Source organism: Notolabrus celidotus, chromosome 4 (assembly GCF_009762535.1).
Source record: "Notolabrus celidotus isolate fNotCel1 chromosome 4, fNotCel1.pri, whole genome shotgun sequence".
NCBI classification, from domain to species: Eukaryota; Metazoa; Chordata; class Actinopteri; order Labriformes; family Labridae; genus Notolabrus; species Notolabrus celidotus.
Window position 1 is genome coordinate 27581273 of NC_048275.1, and position 23708 is coordinate 27604980.

General features: G+C 40.8%; 1 protein-coding gene across 1 annotated transcript in view; it reads right to left on the bottom strand.

The window, feature by feature from the left end:
* Positions 1-23708, bottom strand: part of LOC117811550 (adhesion G protein-coupled receptor A3) — a 251293-nt gene that overhangs the window by 161195 nt on the left and 66390 nt on the right. The window contains exons 7-8 of the mRNA XM_034681900.1: positions 19009-19222; positions 1444-1608 (exon numbers count right to left, since the gene is read on the bottom strand). Coding sequence (XP_034537791.1) covers positions 1444-1608; positions 19009-19222 — 379 coding nt within the window. The remainder of the gene's footprint in view (positions 1-1443; positions 1609-19008; positions 19223-23708) is intronic.

The following is a 23708-nucleotide window of genomic DNA, read 5'->3' on the forward strand; positions in this document are numbered from 1 at the left end:
TTAATGAAGGGCTAAGGGATGTGTTGTGTTTCTTTCATGGTGATGGAAACAAGCATTTCCCTAATTTGCAAGTTGACTACATCAAGCTGTACTAGTTAGGAGAGTTCTATCAAATATCCAGTTCTTTTTTCAAATATATGAATTTGTCAGTAAATGAGCTGTACTCATAAGACAGGTAGATTATTGTCTAGGTATAAAAAAGTACAAGGGACAGTCTTTGAAAGAGTTTCTGGAACCAAGATATTTGGATGTCAAAATCACCATATGGTACATAACTTTGGGATTTTTTCAATAGATTACTTCTACTAGCATGATGGCTTTAACTTAAAATGAAGGGGATAATGCACCCAGTGAAAGCACATGCACTCAAAGTGCATGGCACTTCAATATTAGCTTTAATTTAAAAACAAGGGGCAACATCCACTTTTTGTACAGTCTGTCGTCCCAGCACATAAACACCTATGAAACCAGTTTGATGTCTGCAGATTAAATAAGCAATATATCGTGTATTTCAAGTGAATCACATACTCTATGTTCAAAGCAAGACTATTTATTATAAGTATATTCGACTATAAATAATAGGTTGAACTAAAGCACCCAAGAGGAACTTGTTTGTGTTGATGTTGGCGTCCCATGTGAACAAAGTGATAACTCTTATTTATTTGTTGATCTTGTCCTGTTAATGTGTGAGCTGGGACAAAAATCTCATCCTTCTTTTTTTTTATCAGTCAAATGTATCACTGTGAAAAACAGTTCAAAATAAATGTGGGGTTTGCTTTACCATGCAGTAAATAGTTTCATCTGACACCTACATTCAGTGGATACATTAAAACTTACATGTCTGAATTGTCAGCCTTTTGATGATGGTCTTGTTTGCTCTTGAAGGCCATGAGGATGTATCACTGTTAATTTAAGTCTGTTTCATAACAAGTTGAAAATTCCCCACAGGAGCTTTATGAAACCATGATGATCCATAGAGTGTGTTAAATAATTATAAAGAAGCTCTCCAGTAAACCCCCAAAAATAAAAATAAAAAAACAGGTGCAGTAACGCAGACACACAGGGACACTCCCAATGACACAGGTAGGGGAGGGGCGTGGGGGCTCACTGAGTGTCCCTGATAGTCCAGTCAGCTGAGAACAGATTTTGTTTTGCTCAGTTTGTTTATTAGACCAGGTGGTTGGTACATATTACTGGCATCTGTGGGGTGAGTTCACGGCCTCTGGGTGACATCTTAAGGGGATATGATTTAATTTTAAGTGTGAAATGATGTCATGTGAAACAGAAAGCAGATCAGTTCTTTCCGCAGAGGACTGGGGTTTATAGGATATGTTTGCTTGAATAAACCCTCAGTGATGCAACAGACCACAAACCTGCCTGAAGATTTTGTGAAACGCGTGATAAGACCAGCTGCACCCACATGTTGAGGCAGAACAGACTCACCTAAAGTCTCCCTTATTGTTGGTGACTCTGTCAGTGGGACAGTATGGCGCTGATGTCTCCACGACAACTATCTCCATCTGCTGAGTGGTGTTGCCACGGGAACTGGTCACCAGGCACTCCCAGATGCCAGCGACACCCACGTCGATGTTTGAGAGGATGACCTCGCTGGAAAAGGAACACAGAGACACAAAACTATGAGTCTGTGTGTTTGGATGAAATGTTCTTGTGTTTGTGAACCTCTTTATCAGAGCTTGGGTGACAGGTAAGGATATAGTTTCAGCTGTAGGGCTGAATGTAGAAACAATAATAATTATTTCAGGACATGATCATTTTTCAACATCAAATTATTAAGTCCTGACTTATGTCATTCAACTATTGATGCATCCGTGTTAAATATCGGTGGTTAAATTGAAAAGACATGACACTCTAAACAGATTTGACTCTCAGTCCCATTGTACCAATCTGACTGACCGTGTCACTACTTCATGACTCCTCACAGTGGCGCTAATAACATGCATGAAGGTAACGTGGTTGACAGTTCATTGGCCAAAGAAGGGGAGCGCGGCAAAATAGCAGTAGACAAGACAGCAGGGTATTGTTATCCTGGGCCATGCATTGCATATCGTATCATATTGCACTGTATGGTGTGATATCATACCCTACCTGACCAAACATTATGGTATTATGTCGTTCCCTATTGTACCATACTGTATCGTTTCGTGCCTTACCGCACCATACCGTATCATGCCCTACTAAACTGTACCGTATTGTATATCTTATATATCGTACTGAATCTTATCTATTGTATCGTATCGTATTATCCTATCATGATATCATACTGAAACTCATTGTACTGTATCACACTGTATCGTATTGTACTGTATCATATGATATCGTACTGTAAAGCGTTGTAGTGTATCATATCATGTCGTATCTTATCATAAGCTTGGTCACCTGGTGATTCACAACCATAGACTGTATAAAATATGGACGTTGTATCCGTGAAGTCACCCATCTGTTCCTGAGAGCTGTTTTGAAGCAAATCGACGGCAGCAGCCATATTGGAAATGCGGAACTCAAGGCAGAGTGTGACGTAGTGTGAGTCTCTTAGCCAATGGCTGTGTGTTCCCAATCGGGAGTCACGTCAGTCATGTCCTTATTTGGGCAAAACTCGTAATCTTAATATCTTTTTAACTGTCACGTTAGAAAAAAATTCATCCCCCCGTACAGTGTGTGCCATTAGAGAGATTAGCTTTGTAGGGCCAAGCTGTTTTTTTAACGAGGCTGTAAACATGTTTATTAATGCTGCAAAGATCGTCTTTTTCCCATTCATATCTATGTGGTTTCCGGTGTTTCTGCACCTTTTAGTTTTTAAGACCCAAAATTTGTAAAATTGAGGCTCAGGTTAAAAAATATCTGTGTTATCTTTCAAGGTGAGTGCAACATCTAACACTCACATCAGGGCTAAAACACTTCAGTCTGTGTGATTTACAAAGTATGATTGGTTCAAGAGACCCTTGTTTTTGGGGTTTAAAATATTGGCTGTGACTTAAGATGATCCTTACTCATGCTTATCTTTCCTACTTTGTCACAGTGATTCCTATCTGAATGGAAAACTGCCTGATTAAACAAAGGATGGGGAGACTGTGCCAGAGAGCCAATACAGGCCATTTGCCAATGCGACTAATCTCAAGGATTTTCTTTTAAAAAAAAGGGAGGGGAAGCCAGAGGATATAGCTGAACAAAAGGCTTTATCACCACAGAAATAAAACCAACTGTTTAATTTCCAAAAACAATCCAGTTGTAGCCAAATATACACTTTGCTTCTTGAGTACTTAGGGAGCTAATGCCTTTTTATTTTGTGATTTAATTAAGCCGTTTGTGTTCATAATACAAATCACAGTACACCCACACAATACTGTATAAAGTTTTTAAATGCGACTTAGGGAACAATGCTGCACAAACGGGAATTCATGACAGTTGATTAAAAGTGACACACTGGACTAGAAAGTGAAATATTTCAGAGTAAAGATGATTAGCGGCTGAGAAGCTCTGATGTGGAGACGCTGTAATCCCAAGAAAACGTTTCTCAGAGGGTGTGAGGGAAATATTTATTCAGACACAATTAATTCCTTCTCTCCCCTTCTCTGTCTCATAATACATACTACCAGTAAAATTATCATGGGCCTGAGACAGTCCGAGCATGCATTGGGGGAAAACCCTAGGACTAAAACCGAAACATAAACACATTCACACCTACTGGAAAGTTTCCATGAATTTCATGTAGAACTGGAGCCCCCAACCCACACAAACGCAGAATTGACCAACCAGTTCTCATTTGATGAAATAACACTGCGTTTTCAAAGAAATTGCATCAAGGTACCCTGAAGTGATTATTTAAAGTTCCCCTCAGGTTATTTTATGTAACTTTACGATCAGTATCAAGGAACCCTTCAGCCACAGCTTTTTCTCTGCGATAGACCTCAGAGTCTCATGCAGACTTACATGGTAGCATCCATATCGAGGTACTTTCCATCAGCTGATAAAAGGTACACATTGTCATGGCCCTCTGACACTCAAGCAGACCCACTGAGTAGCATTGTTTTAGTGCCTATGTCAGGGTTCCCCTTAGCAACAGTTTCAAGTTACCCTTGGCAGCTGATTGAAGGTGTTCTTTGTCATGGCCCTCTTAGAATGTAGTAGTGTTTATCTGCATTTGTAACAAGGTACCGCTTGGCGACTGCTTCAAGCTTCCTTTGAGTGGCTGTTTCAAGAAGGCATTTTAACTATCTTTCTAAAGATAAGTGCTGCGTTTTTTCCTGTCTTTTTTCTTAATTGAAAGCCTGTTCGGTTCTAATTTGTGTCTGTATTGGATGGCTACGGCCTTGACAAAGTAAATCAACTTAAGGTTGAAAGGGCCGAGAGAACATGCAAAAACCTTGAATTGCACATAAAGATATGGAAAGAAGAGACAGCCAGCATGAGGGAAAAGGGACTGAGATTCAGAACACAATGTGACCTTTGACTGCATTACATTCTGCTCTGTTGAAAGCAAAAAATGGCATCTTTGGCACCTCTTCGATGGTTTTATCCTTGGCTGTCTTTTAATCACTATGACAGAGGGTCTGCCCTTTTGACTGACACTTAAACATGACAGTCTCTTTTCTGTTGATGTTCCAGAAAGAAAGAGACAGAGAAAAACACACTATACCAACTGTCTCCTAGGTCATTTCTCGGCATATTGTTGTGGTGCCAGAAGATCAAGATAATCTGACAGAAACAATGCTCTTTTTGATAACATGAGGCATTTTTCAGTTACTGTTTTTGTTTGATTGTTTTGTTGTTTGGTTGTGTCGAATTTGCACTATTGATGTATTTGCAATACATTTGCTGTATAACTAGTTTTCATTTTGTTCTATTTGCAGTTTTTGTAATTGTTTTTGTTTCAGAATCTGTGCATCTTTTCAAATTGCTATCAAAATGTTGCTCCTTGTGAAATTTGTTTGGACCATTGTGCAACATCAGATTGGGAGGGAGGAGTCTCAGGTTTAATGACTTAAAAAGAACTCTAATGACAGTTGTTCACATTTATAGAAATAGGATGTGTAACTGCAAGCAGAAAAGAGTATGAAGCTGCTTCATTACATACACAAAGCAGACACCTGTACAACCATCATTGCCTTCATCCAATTGCTTGCAGTTAATTTTCTTGCTGTGTTTGCACATTGTCTAACCTGTCTTGTGGAAATTTTACTTGGAAGCTGGGCAGTGAAAAATGTGGGTAAAATTGGGGTGAAAAAAAACTTCCGGCTCACTCTGAAATGTTCAGGAGTTTTGTGTGTGTGTGAATACAGCCGATGTAAAATATAGTTGTGGATTGACCGACTCAATGGGCTGTCTGCAAGGACAGAGGACAATGAGACGAGCTTCCAGTCCAAAGAATATTTATTATTACTGTTCCAACTGGTTTCGTCTGTTGGAAATGATAAAAAAAAAGGTTCATAAATCATGATAGTTATTCCTTCCAACAAACTTAACAACTGTAAATAAGGCAAACTAAGACACAACACACTTTAAATAAAGGAAAACTCACAGCTCAAGGACACAGTTGCTCAGTTGTGGAGATTGAGGATATACAGCCAGCAGCCAGCTCCATTGTTCTCACTAAAAGGCTCACACAGGTGAGCTGGCTGTCCTTTATGAGCTCTGGAGCTCCTCCCACTCAGGCAGCAGGTGAGCAGGCCAGGGAGAGCCAGAAAGGAGGGGGGAATTGTCACAGGGAGAGCTGAAGAAGAGGGGGGGGGGGGGTTCTACAGCCTATGAAATAGAAATATATTAGCTATTTCAGTCTGCTGTAGAGCATTCCCCTGCTGTTTGTTCTATACATGAAGACAAATAGTGTATTAGTTCTAACTTAAGCTGTACTGTACCAGATCCCTGACTTTGCCCTGGTGACCTTCTGTGGGAAAGTTATGAAAATACACAAAATAAGTCCTGATTTCATCTTCTGTGTCACACTAAAGCTCTCATTTCTGATTGCTTTTCTAAAAGGTCCTAAATCAGATTTGAACGCATGACTGAGATGATGACACTGCGGGTGAGAGAGCGAGTGTGTAAGCCTGCGTGCGTTAGTGTGGATACATGGCAGGGTTTTTGCATGTGCAAATCAGTCTATTTTCAGCACTTCTGGACTTTTTTAGCTAGCTTAAAGGATTTTTCCACCCATCATTAAATAGTTTGGACAGGAGCTTTATGAAGTGGTGTCATTAACACAGATTTCTACAAACTTTTGAAGTACTGTGAGAATCTTACTGTAGGAACGAGTCACTCCAACATAAATGTGATGCATTTTGCATATCTTCTCCCTCACATGCTTTTTGTCTCAGACTGTATCACATAATTATTCTCCTCTTAAAGACAACATTCTCCTCTTGACAGGATGCAGCTGAGATTAGATGTGAATGGTTGTTAAATTGAAATCCCTTGGGCTCAGTCAAGCTAACAGCCTGTCTCTACTATCCAACGGCTTTATAAACAACTGCAGTGAGGACACAGGATGCCTGAAAACACTCAGATAAATTTATCAGCATATGTTGGACTTAACGCTGGAAACTATCAATAAGTCCTGTCAGCTGTCACACACAGGCCATTCATTCAACAAAATAATAAGGAGTAAAACTTCAGGAGTCTTCATGGAAAATCCTGTCATCAATCATATCTTTCTAAAAATAAAATAACTATTTCAAACGCTAAACGTTTCATTCAGTTTCCTCTGGTGAATAAACATATTTTTGTTTTTCTGTTTAAATCACCAACAATGTTTTCTACAGAGTTAACTGTGCACATGGGAGTGTTGATATTTACTGACAGCATTGTAGATGTAAATCGATAAAGAAAACACACATTTGTTATAGGAAGAAATCAGCTGACAGCTCGCGCTGCTCGATGTCATTTCAAAAACATTTTGCAGGGCTCGATAGAGACCAAAACGTAAAATACATTTTAGGTGTGATGTCTAATTTAACAATCTAAATATTTATCTGCGAGCCTCTGTATATCTGTCTGAAAATGCACTGTACTAATACCTGCTAATTCTCTGCCACAGACAGATTTTCTTCACTGCACCGTGCTCCACACTGACATGAAAACTTGCATACACGAACTGAGACCTGGTGTGGGATTTTAGCGTATCCTTCGCCTACGTTCAGATTGATAAATTAATTTTAGATTTCGAACTTTGCGTAGAATAGTCGTAAACCCTGTTTTTGGTTGCACGTTTAAATGAGGGCCAGAAACACACAGCCGAAAAACTACAGAGGTGGCTTGGAAGGTCAACAGTTTTGTAGGTAAGTAGAGTCAGAAACTGAAGTAGAATTTGTCCACAGATAAATGTTGTAGTCACAATCAGTTTGTGATGAGTCATAAAATAAAACAATCATTGTGGAAAAATGTACACATCATTTATCATGACAGGAATAGTGGCTGTCCTTTTTACAGTACACAAAACAAAATCATCTAATGATGATGATGATGATGATGATGATGATGATGATGATACGTTTTATTTATAAAAGCGCTTTAAAAGATTATCCAAGCGCTTTGAAGGAAAATAAGATAAAATTATACAATAGAAAAGCAAAGGAAAACAGTGCAAAAAGCAAAGAAGAGCAAGGCAGCAAAATAAAACAAAACAAGAAAAAAAAAACAATCAATCATAGTTTAAAAGCCTTTGTAAATAGGTGTGTTTTGAGTCCGGATTTGAATTTGGTGAGTGAGGGAGAGAATCTGAGGTGTTGGGGGAGAGAGTTCCAGAGGGTGGGGGCAGCGACAGAGAAGGCCCTGTCCCCCCAGGTCCGGTGCTTGGGTTTGGTGAGAGGGGTGAGGAGGTTGGCGTTGGTGGAGCGGAGGTTGCGGGAGGGATTATATGGCTGCAGAAGGTCGGTGAGGTAGGAGGGAGCTAGATTGTGGAGGGCTTTGTAGGTGATGAGGAGGATCTTCTACTGAATTCTAGAGGGGATGGGAAGCCAATGGAGGTTCTGGAGGACTGGGGTGATGTGGTCTCTGGAGCGGGAGTGAGTGAGGAGGCGTGCAGCTGAGTTTTGTATGTATTGTAATTTGTTGAGATGATGATGAAGAAGCTGATTGTTATCATTGCTAGCTGTGTGTGGCAACATGCATGCAGGTATGTGACATAGAGCTGCAGCCCTGTTCCTCTGTAATCATGAACACTGCAGAGGAGAGAGTTACATCATATTTGAACACGAGCCAAGTGTCTGAATGCTGAGAAATACATGGGGAAACACCCCCTACACACACACACACACTCCCTCAACCCTACCCCAATACACATGCACACCCAATATCTCATCTCCCTGCCAGCCTCAAGCAGAAAACTCCCCCACTGAAGGCGTTTTCTGCAGCAGTCTGATCCCCAACATCCCCGCTGACCTGCAGCATTCAGACAAAACACGGAGAGCAGAGCAGTCCGGTTTACAAACAAAAAAGGTCACTGTCACATAATAAACATATGAGGGAATCAGCCCAGAATGTAAAGCATTGGGGTAGGGGCACACATACACACACGTACACAAAGCACTGACCTACATCCACAGTAACACAGCACCATTGTGGAGCAGCTCCCTGAAGACTCATTAGGAGCATTTATGCTCGCACGCTGATATTTAACAATTTGTTTACATAATGCGGCCTATGAGACTCTAAACTTTCAGTCTGTCCCCTTCACCAAGAAAATGCCCCACAGCTGCACATTTTAGTGGAACCCTGCTGATCACATTTTGAAGATTTCAATCCTTTGTGAGGTAAACCTTTGACAGTTTTCTTTAACTTTCAGATGCAAGAAAGAATAACACTGTCCATGTATACGCTTGTGCTGGCAACACTCTTACTCCTATGAACGCCTTATTTCTAGTAGTGCAGGCTCTTTTTGGCATGAGCTGCTTGTTTTGAAGCACCCTCAGCACTGCTCCTCAGAGTACATTATAGGCTCTTAATAATAAATACTTGACTTTTTCCTTTTTGAACATAAACAAGAGGTTTCATTTTGTCTTCATTGACTGGAAATGGCAAAACGCTTAAGTAATGATTCCATGGGTCCAATTGTATTTATGTGGTCGTGATCAAATATGGTCACCTGCTGCTGCACCAGGCTTGCAACAATGACACTAAATTGAGGAAATACAACAAAAAGTGCAACATGCACAGGAAATTAAAGGGAGTAAATACAGATGAAAGAGAAGTGAAGAGGCCAGGAGATTGTTTCTACATGGCCCTATTTATCATATAAAATACTCAGATTTCTATCCCAAGAATGAAGACTCTTATGTTCAGTGTCATCATATTGTATGTTTCTTGACGACATCATTTCAGTAGGTGTGTAAAATGTGCTGAAACACATGGATGCAATTGACAGCTGTGATCTAACCAGAGTTCATATGTGTTTCATCCTGTTTAGAGCTGCTGTGAGGAGTTTTTAACTTGTTATGACCTACTATACCAAACAGGACCATAAGCGACATGATTGGCTATTTAAGTATTGCTATCTTTAATGTCTGAAACTACTGGTTAGGTTAGGTGTCAGGCAAAGTGATCAACTGCAAGATGATTAAAGAACCTTTCCTACATTTTTCACAGAAAAAGATATCCATGAGTGATACAATACACTGTCAAAAAAAAGGGCAAGATGATATTTTTTGTTGAAATCGATCCTGAAATATGTTCAAAAGAGAGATGACATGTTAGGTACTGCTTTTTCTACAAGGGGGTACAACATTTACCTAATCTAAAAGTTATCAGAATCAGAATGATCTTTATTGGCTGGGTATGTCTGCATATACGAGGAATTTGGCCCTGATTGACTTCACTTTCTGGGAGGAATTCTTTAAAAGTGGATCACAAATAGTACCAATGATTGTAAATCATTTGACTCTGCTGTCTGCTCCATACTGTGCTAACAATAGTCAAGCACAAAACCTTTGTGCACTTTGCTCCAATTTCGCGTTTTATTGTGACTGAAATATGCTGTAAGCATCTCCACTCTCTGCTGCACAGAGCTGTGCTGTGTGCTGTCATCCTGATGGAACTAAATTAAATCCACAGTTATATTCTGAGCTGAAGGGAAACGCTGAGTTCATTCGTAACAGATGTGACATAGATGTCACAGTTTTAAACACAGCTCATTTTCTGAAACAAGTTTACAAAAAGACCCAAAAACCCACTCTGACCTGCCACACGGCACAGCCTGCAAGTGCTGGAGTTGAGCCCCCTGATTTAACCGGGTTGAGCCCCCTCAGTTAACCCCTGATTATTATAAAAACAGCCATGCCAAAGTGATATCAACAGACTTTATGTACAGATATTTAAGCTTTAGGTCACTGGAAAGTTTGAGTGTAACAACACTAATAATACTGCAGGGAGTTAACACAAGCAGACGGCACAAATCTCACTGTAGAGCTGGTAGCGTCGGTGTTAGTGATGGTGTTATAAGCAATGAGGCTTGTTTGCCTAGGAAGGTGCCTATTTTGCTCCAAAAAGGTGCATAGTGGCTAATTTATATGCATGCAAACACAGGTGCACAGTGACACTATTTGCTCTGCAGCACAGTTTGGTTTAACCCTTTGTTTGTGCTTTGTGTATTAGACACAGTCTTTTTGGCTCTTTGCACACGTTACACAGGCACAAAAGCAGTGCATTCCCTTGTAAATGTACAAACATTCCTTGATGTACGAACATTAAACATTGAATATTAAAATGAATATTTGCAGACCTACATTGAACATAAACATCAAATAAAATATATGTACAGCTTGCATGAGCAATGGTGACGAATGCAGAGGATGCTACAGAATTAATTATGTAGTTATGTGATAGATGGGTAATTCACATAGAGTAGGTATTATTCTTCTCTTCAGTGTTAATGTTCAAAACAAAGGGAATAGATCAGATGAATTAAATGTGTTTCCAAAAGATGAAAATAAATATGTTATCTACAGCACAGTGGGTGTTGTGTTAAACGGTTATATACTGGTATAAGACCTGGATGGAGGGCTGGTCAGCCCTGTTGATTGTTTCTGCATACATAGTTGTCCGTTGCAGTCCTCTCTTGTCCTATTTGGTGGCAGATCTTAACCAGGCAATGATGGAAGTACACATAACAAACTGTATGATGGTGTTGTTGAGCTGGATCAGCAGCTCCTGAGGCAGGTTGAACTTCTTAAAATGAGGCAGGAAGTGCAACCTGTACTGGGTCTTTTTCCAGATAATGTCTTTGTGTGAGGTCCACTCAGGTACCAGGAGATAGTGGATCCGAGGAACTGGATTGCGTCCACAGTAGACAGTGCTGTTAGGGTTCATTTGGGAGGGGTGTAGGGTTGTTTTTCATGAAGCCCACTTTCTCCAAAGTATTTTGTGGGTTCAGCTCCAGATGGTTCTGACCAGCTGATCCATCTTCTGCCTGTAAACAGACTTGTCACTGTCCTTGATGAGGCCAGTGATGTCCAGTGGTGTCGCCTGCGAAGTTCAGGAGCTTGACGGATGGGTCCCCTGAAGTGCAGTCATTTGTGTGGAGGGTGAAGAGCAGTGAGAACACACCCCTCGGGGATGCCAGTGCTGATAGCCCGGGTGCTTGATATGATGTTACACAGCCTCACCTGCTGCCAGCTGTCAGTCAACTGGCAGGTGGAGGCTTGTTTGTGGTGATGATTTCAGGGATGATGGTGTTAAGACTATCTTGCTCATGTGTCTGAATTGAGAATTGTTTCAGATATGTCTAATCAGGCAAAATCAATGGAAAAATGTTGTCATGTATGACATAGTTTCATGACATCTCAATCTACATCTATCAATATAAATGGCTCACTGCCACTCAAACGCTTTGCTTAGGTTCCACAGATTTTAAGCATTCAAAGAAACTCCAAGAAATTACCTCACAAAAAGCACAAATACCAATGTGGGGGAAGGGGAACATTTCCATTGCAGAGCTCCAAAGTAAACACAGAGCAATGCAAGAGGGGATCGTCATGTGGGGAGGTTGGGAGACTTTAAAGAAAGCAAAGTTTATGATGCTGTCATAATGAGACTGTATATTTTAATTACACGGTTAATGCAAAGGCTCAGCAAGGGACCAGAGTTGAAAATTAATCAAGGCTACAAACTCACTGTGCAGCACATCAGGTTTATTCAAATGCTGAACTGAAAAAGTGACCGTGAGGAATTAGTTTGCGACGATGTTGGCAAACCTTGTGGATCTTCCATATTACATGAAAGTGGTATTCAGTGACCAACAAAAATCCTCCAGGTGTCTTTTAATCGTCTGTTGTACTACTCAGTGTGAATCTTTCTGTGGGAAATGTAAATAAAGGCCCCTCTAGTTTGTGTGCTGTAAATGGCTTCAAACCTCCCTGTGGCAGCAGATACAAATGTTCAAAATAACAATACAGATTTAATACTTTTTACTACTGATGAACTAGTTTGCTTCTAGGTTATGCAGGAATATCCAGAAATAAATTCAGTGTTTTCCAAAACCAGCTAAAAACTTACAGGAGCTTGAACTTGCATTTTTGCTTTTAAATGCAGGAAGTTGCAGAAAAACAAGATATTCAGAGAGATCACCCGCAGAGCCTCAAAGGAGAAAGCATGGAGAGACATTTTCCTCTTTCCTCCAGAAACATTTCCAAAGCAGGTTCTTCATTTTGTGCAAGATTAGCCTGATTAAAAATGGAGAGGATTAAGAAAGATTCATCCAAAGTGTCTGCTGCAGCAAGCTACAGGGCTTTCAAATGTTTGATTAATGAAACATGAATCACAGGCAGGTCCCACTGCTGCCGCTAGTATAGCTAATACAGGGAGTTTGGCTTGACACCATTACTCAGCAGGAGTCTGGCTCACACTGGGCCTCATGGGGGCAGCTTCTTTGCTGCTGCTGGTTGTTAGAAATGTAAACGGATCGGCTTATCAGCCCACCTGCGCCAGCAAATAAGAGGCTGTAATGACTCAGCAGCACAGTGTGACAGTGGAAGACACAAAAGTACATTATTGCCAAACAAATGTTACAAAACAAAAGGCATGTTTCATAATGTTTGGCTTGTTTCAGTCACGCCATGTGTGAATGCCTCTACTGGCTGTTGGCCTGATGCAGCCTAAAGCAGAATAAGCTGAATTTAGCTGAGAAAATAGCCACAAAACATTCTGGGTTCACCTTCAAAGAGGTCACTTCACGAGGCTTTGGCTTCTCTGCTCGCACTGCTGCAACAAATCCAGACGAGGGCTTTAAGCCACGCACTAAATCCTGTGTGTTCAGTGTTTCCCCTCTGATGGGGCGAGCGGGGCGAGGCTGACTGACTCAGAGCACATTTATCCAAGGTGAACGACATCCACACGGGCTGTAATGACTTATATTCTGTCCACAGCGACTAAACGAGCACTCAGAGCGTCTGGCATGTCAGAGGCCAAAACATTCCTCCTTTTTTTCTATTTGACATAACGAGTGCTGGAGCAGTGAAGTCACAGGACGTTAATTTTCCCCACACGTCTCTCTCAACACTGCAATTTAAGACACGTCTCAGGGCAAAGGGTGAAGTTCAGTGGAGACGCAGCAGATTGTTTTTGTTGGCCCAAGCTCTGCCTTACACTCTCATCAGCTATGGAAATGATGTTCTCTCCTCTGAGCAGCTTTTCTACAGCAGGGAGACGGTTTAGGTGCCAAGAGCAACATGACCCCGATGGGTTCCACTTGGGGGAGAAAATTGTATTATTTGTGTATACAAAAGGAGAGCGGTGGGTAATTGCAAGCGGGGCCCTAATCAGAGTGGGAGCAGAGAGAAATTCATCATGTTCACTCAGGACACTGAGCTGGAAAAGTAGAGCCAAAATTCAGGGGAACTGTTTTTTGGGTCAGAGGAGAGAAGGGGAGCAGCACATTTCACTGCAAGCATAAAGGGTCAGTTGCATAAGGAGTTCTCCACACAATGACATCTCACAAAGAGCAACAAGAATTCATCTCTTCTCTGGCTTTTAACTGACTTGACATCTGAATGTGACCACCTGTGCTGTACATTATTGGGACTAAGCAATTACGATAATCTGTCCGGCCCAACATTTTCATATTAACACATTTTTCCCCCTCATTTCAGTATTTATTTATAAAATTTTATTGTGTACATCATGCATATTTTTTTTTTCAGACAATAAACTCTTGTGGGCTAACAATTTAATTAATTTGATAAAAAATGATATGGCAACAAGGTTGCATGGAGAAACAGGGTTGAAGTATTCATTGCCTTTGTTTTTAAGTCATGACATAAATGTAAAAAAGTATTTGTGTATACATTTGTATGGGAGATGTATGTTACTGTAGTGCACAACAGTGCTTATCAGTTCAAACTTTTTCTCAATGGTAGATGCTAGCTGTGCTAGCAGCTATGTTAGCTTGGAAAAGGCAATCTTTGTTGTAAATGAAAAGGAAAATTTTTGAAATGCATTCTTCTCCATGTGAAAGGAGTAACAGGGTTACTTCTTTGCTCTGAGTGATACTCAATTAAGGCTGACAATACCGAGAAAAAAGAAAGATAGAAGAGAGGACTCACTTTGGTCTAGCCATGTATTTAGCATTTTGCGCAATGATGTAATATACATATTGACAAAATCATGCAAAAAGTTAGTTTAAAACTTACATTATTGTTGCATCTGGTTTGTAGGCTGGTCATTAAGGGGTGGGACAAGTGGGAAAAAGCCACTTCAGGGCTGTTGGGGAGGTATTTGGTATTGGCCCTAACCCTTTAGAACCACAACCATCTTTACATTTAGTCTCTAGTCTTTGGATTTTTAGCATGCTTCTAGTGCTTTCGATGTAGCCAGTGGTTAGCAATAAAAACAAGTCTCAAAAGCCAGGACCAAGTATTCTGATCAAACGCACAATGACATTCTTTCTGATTCTAAATTTAAAGAGTCCAGAAACAGAGTGTATAAGGTGAGTGTTTAGCTATGGCTGCAATCTAAAAGTCAACGATTCAACAATCTAATGTTATCTTTCTGGGCTTATAATTAAATCTGCACCATTTAACATTTTTAAAGTCAAAGATGGCAAAAATGTTCAAATCATGGCTGCCCAGTTTGCCTCCTGAAGTTCATTATTATTGGATGTTGGTGTTGAAATTGGTGTTGACTCCTATGTTGAGAAGATTGTACACAGTGATAAAAGGATCGACTATTAACTCTAAGAGACTGTATGCAGCTCTAAATCAAGGAACGCTGACTGGACCAAGTGAATGCAAACAGAGAACAGAGACTGCAAACAGAGGAATACTCACTGACAAGATCACATACCTAACATCTACTTTGTTGAATGGATCAGGCTCAAGATAATTTAGACATGTCTTCTCAAACTGCTGACAGAAAAATCCCTTCATCATTTTTCTTTTTTTAATGGTACTCAGCATTCATAAGGCCTGACCTAATCATCCACCTAATTATTGATTTATATTTCTCCAAATTATACAAAGCAGTTGAGGTAATTGAAACAGATAAAAATCACAAGAGAAAAAAGTATTCTGTAGAAAAAGCTGTGTCTCTGACTCTCTTCGGCTGGGCTTTGGAAGCTGTGAATCCAGTTACTACTAACCTGCACACCTTTTCTTTCTGGATACATATGATTGAGATGTTCGGGTAAATGGTAGTTAACACAAAGGTCAAGTGACTTAACACACTAAGAGAGTAGTCAGCTGGAAATGTTTCCATACCTGGACATCTGGCTTCATCCAGCAGGGACGAAATGGAGTTACAAGGTGTAATATAGCAGTTAGAGTGGTGCTTCACTGAAAATAAAGGACAGAAATAGAGGGATCTTCTCTTTTAGAAGCCAAATCTTATCCACCTGACAAAATATTGAGATAGGAAAGCACACACAGAAGCAAACTGTGTCTTAATTACACATGTATCAGACATGGAGCAATATTTTCACTCCCTTTGACTACTGTTGGTGTCAACATGATGAATGCAAATCCAATATCCAATCTTTTATAAGCTCTCAGTTGGTTTTCCACCAACTCCTGCGGGAAACATCAGGCTCTTAAGCTGCTGAATGTGCCACATTGTTGAAAAGCACAGAGTACAGGTGGTTTATACGAATTCACTTCTCTGATGGATTGGAGCTTGCTCTTAATGTGAATTAGTTTACATGCTTTGCAGGGAGATGAGACTCAAGAACTCCCGCCCAAAATGCTGTTGCAACTTTGATTTAGGATTGGCAGTGCAAGCTTCTTTAATTCTCAACCAGGAGAAGAGACAATAAAGACGCAGAGAAACCAAATATTTGCACAAAAAAATGAAGCCCCTAAATTTCTGTTACAAGATAATTACATGACAGATTCACATCAGAATGAGAGCATTCCACAACAACTATGAACTACTAGAGACCTTCAGGTAACACTAGTCCTAAAGTCCAACTGATACACTTATACAATGAGTCAAATAAAGAGAGGGACATGTAAAGAAAACTAGGTATGAAAGTAAAGTATGAAAATCTCTCAGTTTCTACCACTGGTGATCCCAATGAGACATGAAGAAGTCCCCTCCGTTGATGAACACCTCATAAAAACAGAAGATGCCAAGAAAAATCTCTGCTGAGACTGAGAGACCTCTGTGAAAGTTATCTCTCCAGCCTGTAAGGCAATTATTCAAGTCAGTGCATCCACCACAGGGATCACTGAGAATGTCAAACAGTGAGCTGGTGCATAATGAAAAGAAAAAATATTGACTATTTGTGGCGTTTGCAGCCAGGGGAATGCTATGGCTCCCCCAAACAGGAGCAGAAAAGTAGCTGGCATTCTTGCTTCCACATAAACCGCCCAACAAGAAGCGTTGTGGCCCTGTTGACACAGAGACACACACCCCTGTCAGCACTCCATCAATATTTATGTAAGAGAGGCCGAGTCAGAGCAGGCAGCAGTTAAAGTAATCAACAGCAACGTGCTCCTGCATCTGAGCCTTGCTGCTACATTATTACGTCAAATACACACAAAGAAAACCAATCACCAACAAAACAAAGACAGGAAGAGGACAGAGCTCACAGAAAAATGTTTCTGCTGAAAAACGTGTGAAACCACGCCGCCAGTCCACTTCATCACCACAATTATGATTCAGCATCTGTTCCTCTTAAGAGTGTGATCTACCGGCGCTCAGGGAGCGGCCGGACGGCCGACCTCTGGAGACGAGCCGCAGATTGCTCTGAGCTGTCGGCACGCTGCCAAGCCCATTCTGTCCTGTCCTCTCAGATCCTTATCAAGGGCAGCGATAACAAAAGGTAAAGCACGGCTCTCATGGCTGAGTGAGACACACAGAGGAGAGACTGTGTGAAGGAACATGTGTGCTCCATGTTGCTATTAATTGTGCACATGCGTGTTTATTGAAAACTCTATTATCATTGAAACTGAGGGTCTGATGAGTCGAGTGGAAATTACATGAATTAACATGAGGAACTATAATTTGGCATGTTTTAATGTTGATTCCAGATATATTCACATATTGAATTAACATTTCCAGTCAGAACTGTTTTACAGATATATTTGAAGGGGACTTTTTAACTTTCAAAAAGCATGAAAAGTGCACAAAAGAATTTCAAAGTTGAAATATAATTTCATACCTAAGATTTCTGATTTATCCCAGATATTAACAAAACCCTTGTCTTGTCTCGTGAAGTTTTCTATTTATAAATATTTTATGATGAAAATAAAAAGAAACGTAAAAATAATAATTTAACAGCTACAAGTACATAAAAAATATATTTTTAGTTGTTCAATTTATATTTTTATCTCTGAAATGCAAATCTAGATATCCAGAATTACACTCTTATGAGATGCAATGAGCTGAAATATCAATGTCTAAATTCTGAATGGCACTATTAAAATTTAGTTAAGAAGCTAGTGTAATATTATTTATATCTCAGTGATACAGAAAATTACGGCTGCACAGTGCTGTAGTTATTAGCGCTGTCTTCTCTTTGAAAGAGGGTCCTAGGTTTGAATCCTGTCAGGGGCCTTTCTGTGTGGAGTTAGTGTGTTTTCCTGTGCATTTGCAGGGAGAATGGACTCATCCTGACCTCATCTTGAATTTTAATTTCTTTGCGAGAAATCGGGGTAAGCCGATGGGTGAATGCAACAGCTATAACATTTAGGAAAATTCACATGCCATCCAGTGGATCGGGGGTGATGATGTTTATATATGTCATGCAGCTGATATGCAACAGATGTGATCTTCATGCACATAATGCTCGCCTGTTTGTTCCTGTTAGATTGCCAGACTCTGCTTCGCCTGCCATCTTGGTTGTCTTGTAAAGATCACATAGAGAATACCCCAGTGTGCTTTTATATTATGTCCTGTCTCCTGAGACCCCTATCCCCCTTCATGTCCAAAGGAAAACTTCAGTTGTTCAGAGATTTGCAAGAAATTACATATCGTTGCTGTCGGGCTGAAACCTTGTATCTCCACAATTACAGCTTTTCAGGAAATAAAAAAAACCCAGTATTTTTCAAAGTAACAAAACACTCAATGGGATGCAGTCACAAGCTATTTTAAATGCTTTTCATTGGCTGAAATTGTGTAATACCCACTGAAAAGCACTAGGGGTGACCAAAAACATTATTTTTTAAATAAATAATAATGGAGATACAAGTTTTCTTGTTGACCAGTCATGTGAAAAGAGCTTATGACAACCCCATGGTGGACTGGTGATCTGTCTTGGGGTTACAGCAACTCTTGTACAATGACAGATGGAGAATTAGAAATTAATTTGATCAAAATTTGCTTTACAGACATGTTTTTTAACAAGTCACACAACAAATGTTATCTTAAGTGCTTGTATAACAACTAATGGTTTCATGTTTGTAACAAGAGGTGTATCTGCTTGAGGTTACATCTCAGAGCTGTGAGCCTGTGTGTCAGCTGAACAGGCCAGTCAACAGCTACTAAGCTCTCGGCTCAGATTCCCTCATCAGTCCCCCACTCCCTTCATCTCCCTCCTCCTCCTCCTCCTCCTCCCCCCTGTTCTGTGTGTACCTGGTCAGCAGGCAGCAGTCGTGCAGTAGGGTTTCCTCCACGTAGACGCCCTGCTCCTCTTGCGTGGTCACAATGTGGCCGTTGTGACGCCACCGCAGCTCCACCGAGCGATCCAGAAAGGAGGCGGTGCACTGCAGGGGGAGGCGGTCTCCACGAAACACCAGCTGTCTCTGGGAGGGGATGAGCTGGAAGAGGGGCATCTCCAGAGGTCCATCTGAGGATGAGAAGAGAATAAAAAAACAGAAGGTCAATTTTTAAACCTCATCTTCCTCCTGTCAAGTGGAAGGGGTGTAAGAGGGGAGAGTGAGAGGTCAAATTATCCATCCTTGAAAGAAAAAAATACAGAGGAAGTTTTTCCTTTTTTTGCCTGTGGTTTTAACATCTAAGCATGTGAGAGGACACAGTAGCTGGGAATGTAGTCACTGTACTTCACTATAACCTGCATATAAGGTGACAGTAATTTGACATGAATTGCTCTGGAGATAGAAGTCCAAAGAGAGCTTTTAACCAAGAGTATAAGACCATATATTTTATTCTCCCCTTCAGCAAAACCAAGAAGAATCACATTTTCAGAGTCAAATGTGACAAATCCCTCCTTCAGGTTGTGTGTGAAAACTTGTCATCATAAATATCACTGAGTTTTTCAGGTTTGAAAATTTGTACACATCCAGCCTAATGCATTGTAACTCTTTCTGTTATGACTCTCCAAGGAGCAATGGATAAACCCAAGCGGCAACCTCCAGTCTAAAAATATGAGTCCAATGCGGAAGTGCTAAAAACTGCAGTTCATCAAGGATCCGCTTAAGGCTGGCTCCAGGAGTAATGGAAACCACATACACACAAATTCAAAAAAGCCGATATTTACAGCAGAAATAAACATGTTTACAGCCTGGTACAAAAGAAGAGTGTAGTCTGGATGGCTCATTTCTCGATCGGCACACACTGTACGGGGGGGGGGGGGATTTTTTTATTTAGAAAATATTGAGATTGCAAGTCTTCCAATGAGAGGCACAGCTGACTTGATTGACAGGCGGGAACACTGTAGCTGTTGACTAGGAGGCTCAAAGCCCGCCTCTTTACGTTACTATTGCTCGATAGCAGCAATATCGCTGCCGCCGATGATTGGCTTCAAAACAACGCTTCAGAAACAGATGGGTGACGTCACGGATACTACATCCATGTTTTAAACAGTCTATGGAGAAACCCTGATATTTAACCTAGAGCTGATTTTTTCAGTGTTTAAGCAATTGTACTTACTCACCCATTTGTCTTGGATTTTGGCTCTTGCAAAAACCTTGTGAACTAGGAACACAGTAGGAACCCCAACCTACAATCCAGCAGAGCACCAATAAATAAGTTAAGCTAGTGTTAGCGGCAGCTCAGCAGCTCGCTGCCCCTCATGATGATCTGACAAATGACATACATGTGCATTTGAAAGGCATAATATTTACACCCCTGCAACATCATCCCTTTCAACATGTGTTTAAAAAAGGCGTGATGGTGGGAACAAGTCATCCCCCAGCTGTGATGGAACTGAAAATTGTAACACAAGCGTTACAGGGGTGAGACATGATCACTGTGAGCCGGCAGAGTGTTCATGTCTGTGTATATGTGAAGGTCTCACACTCTTGTGCTACTGCAATGTCATTACATACACAGTGAGACACCAATACTAGCTGTTGCAGATATTTTGTAAAGGGCGTTTCAAAGACTTACATTTTCTTTACTTTAATATACAAACATACAACCTAAAAAGACAACCCTAGTGCCTAAGTGCATGTGGTTACACAGCAGCAGAAGCGCCACATATTGTGAAGCAGCAGGTGCCTAATTAAACGCAGACAGTCTGGTTGAGATGCAATGTGCATTGTTCTATTTTTATTCTTAGTTTGTAGTTTTTTAGAGATTGTTTTTGCCTTTTTCCACTTTATTTGATAGGATAGTTGAGAAAGACAATGTATAGTGAGAGTGAGAGAGGACAAGCACCAAATACTCTCTGAACCAGGAATCAATCCAGTATGTCGAGGGCTGTGGTCTTTCTACAAGGGCTCTAAACAAACTGAGCCAAACTGGCAAACCCATGCATGTTCATTTGAATAATGATAATGATATTCAGTTTCTAGGTGTACAAGCTTTTCCAAGGTTTTTGTGGCAAAAAAGGTAATAAATCAAATTGTTTGACAGTATTTAAGGATTTATTTGAACCCTAGGTACATCATTAAATCTGGAGAGAATAATGTATTCTAAATATTGAATTATTAATGACTTGAAATCAGACTCATATCAACCCTACACACATCACCACAAACACATACCTATCTTACACACACACACACACCACACACACCACACACCACACACACGCACACACACACATTCCATCAAGGTCACACCCCTCCCCTGCCGTGCCCACATGTTGTTGCTGTTGCTGAGATGAACAGCAGCTGATAACGGAGAGCAGCCTTGAGCGCTCCTCTGGACTCTCCTTGACTCCTTACATGTTCACAATGGAGGCAGCAGTGATAGGATTACTCACCTAGCAGCCACTCAGTCCTCCAGCCCCCTTTTGCCAAAGAATAAGGCGAAGATAAAGATGAGATTAGAAGAGAGTGTTTAGTCCAGTGCCAGTCTCTGGGAGGGGTGTTGATTTGTACTGAAAATCCCTCTGGCCCTGATTGATCTAATCATACTGCAGATACAGGATATGGAGATAATGTAATGTCTATGATCATGATGAACCCGAGGAGATATATCAGTGTTGGCAAGCATGAACCGGGCATGTTCATTTCTTTTTCTATCCCGGATTAGAGCAGTGTCTTGCCAGCTCACTGTTCCACTTTGGGAATTTCTTTCACAGCGTTTATGTTCATACAAGACATTTCCTTGGACATGCTCCAAAGAGCAGCGTAAGCGAGCGCTTTGCCTCAGCTTGTATTCCAATCAGTTGTGGTTGCTGCTGACAGGCAATTCCACACATGGGTCATAAAGTCTTTATTGCTGCATGCAAAAAAAACACTGAAAGATCCATGTCAGGTGCTGAAGCTGAATGTGTAGAGCCCACAACTAAAGCCTCCAGAAATATGGTGCAGGTGAGAGTCTCATTAAGCATTCAATCGCACTGGTGTGCGATTTTGTTGGAATCGATCTGCCTGTGAACACAACAATGGTACAGTGCCTAGTCAGAGTTGGACCAGAAAGCAGAAGCCATCTGAAATCGCTGGTCTTACTATTGTAAGTTAAAAAATGCTGCTATCCACATAATGTTTAGCAGTTAGCATACACATGCAATGTTAGCTGAGGAGACACGACATGTTGGGCATTAGGCTGGGAGTCAAACTGCTATGATGAGGACTGTTAATGGACTTTTACGCTACTTCTAATATCCACCCATTCACACCACATTCATACACCAATGGCAGACGCAGTTACAGTGGGGGACCTTTGACATTGACTAATCCCATTCCGGTATTTCCACACGCTGCTGACTATGTCAACAGGACCAATTGGGGTCCTCATTAACTATCTTAAAACTCCTCACAGAAGCTTTAAATGACTACACTAGGTTTAAATTAATAGAAGTGTCTGATTTTGAATTTTCAGTGATCTAAAAATGTTCCTTCAGCAGCAGCAGCAAAAAAAAAGAAGTTGGACCAAATGTACAGTATATGGATTCCTCCTAACAATCAGTTTTGTTAACTCATGCAGAGCTCTGACCTCAATTTTGGAGTAATTTATAATCAAAAGTGTGCCTTCAAGAGACACTGAAAATTTGTCACTCATGTTGGATTTTCTATGATGACGTCTCAGTGTAATTACTCGAGCTGACCCTGTTAGAGGACTCTGTGATAGTCCTCAGAAACAGTAGCTGAGGCTTTGTTATCTCTCACGGGTTACACACAGCATGGGAGCCATTGACTGTTGACTTGGCTGATGGTGATATTGTAGAAACAACGCTTTGAGCCAAGGATCAGAGTGTGGCTGCTTGCCTTCACTCGTTGGACTCTGCCAGAAAAAAAGTGCAATTATTGGTGTGTGTGTGTGTGTGTGTGTGTGTGTGTGTGTGTGTGTGTGTGTGTGTGTGTGTGTGTGTGTGTGTGTGTGTGTGTGTGTGTGTGTGTGTGATTTAAGCAGAAAAAAGAGAGGCAGGAACAGGCGCACGATAACGTGTGCTTGTAAGTGTAATTATGAGCTTATATTGGCAGTGTGGCTCAGCATGAAAAACATTGTTGCACCCTGAATATCAGGGATTTATTAGGAAGCAGCTAATTTCGGCCTCATGCCTCACAATATTTCAAGAGATTCCACTGTCAGACAATTTTCAAATCTGATAGTTATGCTGCCATTCTTGTGATCATAAAAAGTAAATCCCAGCTCTTTCAAATAATCTTTGTCTCACTTTTAACGTTAAGATAAAATCAATCCGTCAGAACTTTTTAGTCTTTCCTCGACCATATAATGAAGCCTGTGAACATTTCAACAACCAATAGGAGGGCTTCTCCAGCACCAAAACTGAAGCAGTGAGTGACACAGTTGATTATTGAAGCAGAGCAGGGTGAGGTTGTTGTTGTTAAAAAGCTCTATCTACACATGTACAGGAAAAAATCAGCAAGGCAATAAGAGCTACTACTTTGTCCACAGGGGATGCCAAAAATGATACAAACCAAAATTTCCCCAAACTCTGAGGTCTTCATTTGCTTCCT